Below are 3,993 nucleotides of genomic sequence, written 5' to 3' on the forward strand. Positions count from 1 at the left end.
GCGTCAGCTCAGTGTGGTGTTTGAGCCGGGCTGCGTGGCCTCGCCGGGAGATTAAACCCCAGCGTTTATTACCCCAAACGGACAGACCGGCCCGGGGTTCCGCAGATGTTACAGTTTATTTTTGCCGTTTCCCTGAACGATGAAATTTATGAAAACAAAGACTGAAGTCCCGAACCCGGAACGCGTCTCGTCTTTAATGTCGGAGCCGCAATCCGCCTACGATCCTGAAATCGCTGTCATCGCTAAAAGCGAAAATGCCAAAGAGACGCGTTTAAGAGCTTTCTTCAAGGCACGTCGAAAATTGTGCATTCTGAGATCGTTAAGACCCCCCCACCAGAAGATTTCTTCCAGCTTCATTCGAGTGAACGAGGGGCTCGTGGGGCACGGAGCCGGCCGGCCGCTCGCCGCATTAACGTGAAACCTGCGCTGCCGAGGACTACAGCTCCCACCATCCTCCCCGGATCAATCATTAACTCTTTTGTAGAATAAAATCTCGCAATCGGTGGAAATCTCGTTAAAACGTTTCTGCGCCCCCCCCCCGCGGCAGACGTCGCCAATCTCTTTATTAATATATTGACGATGACGCCAATTAAACGCTCAATCTCCGAAGGTTTAATAAACGGCATTCTTTACGCAGATTTTATGTTTCCCGACATTTCTGTAAAAGAATCGTTTAACCCTTTACGGATACGGGGAGTCCCATTGATTCTCTCTTCCGGGACGGACGTGTTAAGACCCCAAAGTCTCTCTGATTTTTATTTGTTATCGTCGAATAATTAATTAATTGTCTCCCCAAACGACGGGAAATTGGTAAATTCCGAATCTCATCACTCTCAGCCGGAAACCCGGGCGAAGCTGATACTGCCGGAGCTTCATAAATGAATGCGACGTTTCCATTAAAACAGAGAATGGGCAATAATGTATTTTAACCCTTTAAGGGACAGGCAGCCCCCATCTGCCCCGTGCTGTAAATAACATTGGCTATGAATGGAGTGTAATTGGCATGAGGGAGCCGCTCGGACCGTCCTTTATACACAGAAATCACTCGAGCGCATAACGCCGCGCACGCACTCACGGAGCGCTCGCCTTTGTATTACAGAAATGCTATTCCGGCAGCGGCTGGGATGAGGGTCTCCCGGCGCCCCCCACCTTCCCGTTAATGTGATGGGAGTCATCTCCCTCCTCTAGTGACGCTGACGTCAGGGCTCACAGGTGAGGGGGGTATATAAGAGCTCGCTCAGTTCTTGGCTAAGAGGGGAAGCCGGACGTCGACGCCACCAGACGGGACCACCAGACGGGACCACCAGACGGGACCACCAGACGGGACCACCAGACGGGACGCTCTGACTGGCAGCTTTGAACCTGTCACTGCCGCCTGCCGAGCCCGCGCAGGTACGCACTTTCTGCCGGCTCCTGGGAATCCTCCCGTTACTTTTAATAATGTGATTTTCTGAATGAATGATGAATGCGGGGAAATACTCAGCGAGCCTCGGGGGGCTTCGCGGTGACAGCGGGGGTCTGTATTAACCTGCTTAACCCTCCCGCAGATCAGAAATCATGTGCTGCGTGAACCTGATGGCCGCCCTCCTCGTCCTCTCGGTGACGTTCGGCTGCCAGGACGCGGCGCCCCTGCACAGGTAAGAGACAAAACTCCCCCAGCAGGCAAACTAAGGGTTAAAAGGGGCAGCAGCGCTTTACAGAATAAGAGAGCAAAATGCCCGGGTTTGCCCCTTCTGAAGACTTTACACTTTCTCCGCGGGACACAGGGGCAATAATCAATCACAGCATTATTTATCCATCTGCCCCAACACCTGCCGGCTGCCCCGATGAAGGGACTGTCTAAGCGTCTGGTTTTTGTGCTCAGACTGGAGTCGGACGGAGCCTCCAACGGGACTTCGGAGAAAGGATGGAGAATAGACGTCCAGGCGAGATATACCCTCTTCACACCCACCCACAAAATGCCCCGACTGGAGACCCCAAGAGAAAGAGAGAGGTACTTATCTGCCCCGTCAGCGCCAGCCGCGCAAACTTGTGTTAGATCTGTGCCGGTTCTAGACCATTAACGGTGACACCCGGAACGTCCGGAGCTGCGTCTCAGACAGATGTACGGGGGACGAACCGCAGCATAGGGGATTAATAGCAACAGCCTGATGGTTGCTATGGTAACTGCCCCACTGCATAGCATCCGAGTGTAATGTAATTAAATATAATAATTAGACAATTAGCTAAAGAAAGCAAATATTAACACTTAGTGCGCCAAACGGGTGACCAAAGCCTTCTGTGTTTCATGTAACTTTACTGAGGACACTACTTTGGTCAGGTAACAAATACATAAAGGGTTAAACACGGTGCAAGAGGGGAGTTTATTCCAAAATGGAGAAAAGAGACCGGAATCGAACACGAGAGGGTCAGAGACTGAGAGGAAACGGAAGAAAGTTTTACTTTACTGAGAGGGAGGTAGATAAGTGGAACAGTCTCCCAGCAAAGGTGGTAGAGGGTAATACAGTGAGGGGATTAAACATGCATGGGATAGACATACGGCTCCTGAATCTAAGACGAGACCAATGACTGATTAAGGCGAAGGGAAAACGCGTCGTTTAGGTGGCACTCTTGTTGGGGCATTCGGGGTTTCTGTATCATACTGCAGTCAGCAAGTTGCCCCATAAGTGGGTATTTGGCGCCCCGTGGCCACTCGTGCCTCTACCACTCCCTACTGACACTGCGCACTATTCCCCAGGGGCCAGGGCTAAATATATAAGGGGGGGGGGTAAACTCTCCGCTTCCGCCGGCTCGGAACTTTCCGGATTGCGTTTTTTTTGCTTCGGTTCTAATGGTTTTTATTTTTCAGCCACCAGCTGGAGAAAAGGAAATGTAACACGGCGACGTGCGTGACCCAGCGCCTGGCGGACTTTCTGGTGCGCTCGCACGGTAACATCGGAGCCATTTACTCCCCGACCAACGTCGGCTCCTTCACCTACGGCAAGAGGAACGTGGTTGGTCTCCTGAGCAGAGAGTCCTTCGACTACCTGCAGCGTTAGCGGCTCCTCGCTCCTGGCGCTCTCACGCGTAACACCCCTCCTGTATATTATGGTTTCTTCCGACCCGCGCACATTCTGGCGCTGCCCCGAGTGCCCCCCCCCGCGGTCTGTGGGCCGTCCGACGAGGGTTCGGTGGAACGAGGCGACTTCTGTATAAACACAAAAAAATCCGTCAGAGATCAGCCTCTAGGCGAGAGCGTTTTATTAAAAAATACTGAAAACATGCGTTTTTGTGAATCTCTCGTTATTTCCGTATCTGGCAGGAAAATGAGGTCCGTTTCCAGGAACTTCCTGTTGGTTTTAATGAAGTGTTATGGGTGAAATATACGGGCGCTACCCCAAATAAATACGCAACCATCAAATGGGAGGGGCCGGAGGGGAGGGACATCTCTGAAATCCTGCGGAATGTTGGTGCAAATGGGTGGAGCATGGGAAAAGGTGGGTTGGTCTATTGTTGGAATCTAACACTAGAGGGTCAGAGGCTGAGATGGAACGGAAGGGAGTTTTACGTTACTGAGAGGGTGGTGGATAAGTGGAACAGCCTCCCAGCAGAAGTGGTAGAGGGTAATACAGTGAGGGAATGTAAACATGCATGGGATAGACATACGGCTCCTGAATCTAAGACGAGACCAACGACTGATTAAGGTTTGAGTCTTTACAGCAGGAGAAACGGGCGACTAGACGGGGGCCGGATGGGGCCGATCTGCCGGCAGGTTCTGGGTTTCTATTTGTACAGCGCTACGGAATATGAAGGCGATATATATAACATTACATAATAATGTATGCTGCCCGATTAACGAGTTATACTGGAAAACACTAAATATCGTCGGACTCGGCTTCCTATACGGACCATTACCCAGAATTCCTGGTTATCACCCCCCCCAATCAGCCGCCTCACTTTACGGCAATGCCGGCCCTGGACTCTCAGGTAAATCAGGTGGATAGACGGGGGGTT

At 51.6% G+C, this 3,993-nt stretch overlaps 1 protein-coding gene across 1 annotated transcript; it reads left to right on the forward strand.

The window, feature by feature from the left end:
• The first annotated feature begins 1,287 nt into the window (after positions 1–1,287).
• IAPP (islet amyloid polypeptide) lies at positions 1,288–3,207 on the forward strand. Its single transcript, XM_053462023.1, has 4 exons — positions 1,288–1,392; positions 1,548–1,637; positions 1,865–1,993; positions 2,849–3,207. The coding sequence occupies exons 2-4, from the start codon at positions 1,558–1,560 to the stop codon at positions 3,036–3,038; spliced, it is 399 nt and encodes a 132-aa protein (XP_053317998.1). The 5' UTR covers positions 1,288–1,392; positions 1,548–1,557; the 3' UTR covers positions 3,039–3,207.
• Positions 3,208–3,993: the final 786 nt, after the last annotated feature.

Source organism: Spea bombifrons, chromosome 4 (genome assembly GCF_027358695.1).
Source record: "Spea bombifrons isolate aSpeBom1 chromosome 4, aSpeBom1.2.pri, whole genome shotgun sequence".
NCBI classification, from domain to species: domain Eukaryota; kingdom Metazoa; phylum Chordata; class Amphibia; order Anura; family Pelobatidae; genus Spea; species Spea bombifrons.

Excerpts from the sequence above, each read along its gene's own strand:
- IAPP (XM_053462023.1), top strand. The coding sequence starts at position 1,558 with ATGTGCTGCGTGAACCTGATGGCCGCCCTCCTCGTCCTCTCGGTGACG. Across the intron at positions 1,638-1,864 it reads GACGCGGCGCCCCTGCACAG|ACTGGAGTCGGACGGAGCCT; the intron begins GTAAGAGACAAA and ends TTTTGTGCTCAG. Across the intron at positions 1,994-2,848 it reads ACCCCAAGAGAAAGAGAGAG|CCACCAGCTGGAGAAAAGGA; the intron begins GTACTTATCTGC and ends TTTATTTTTCAG.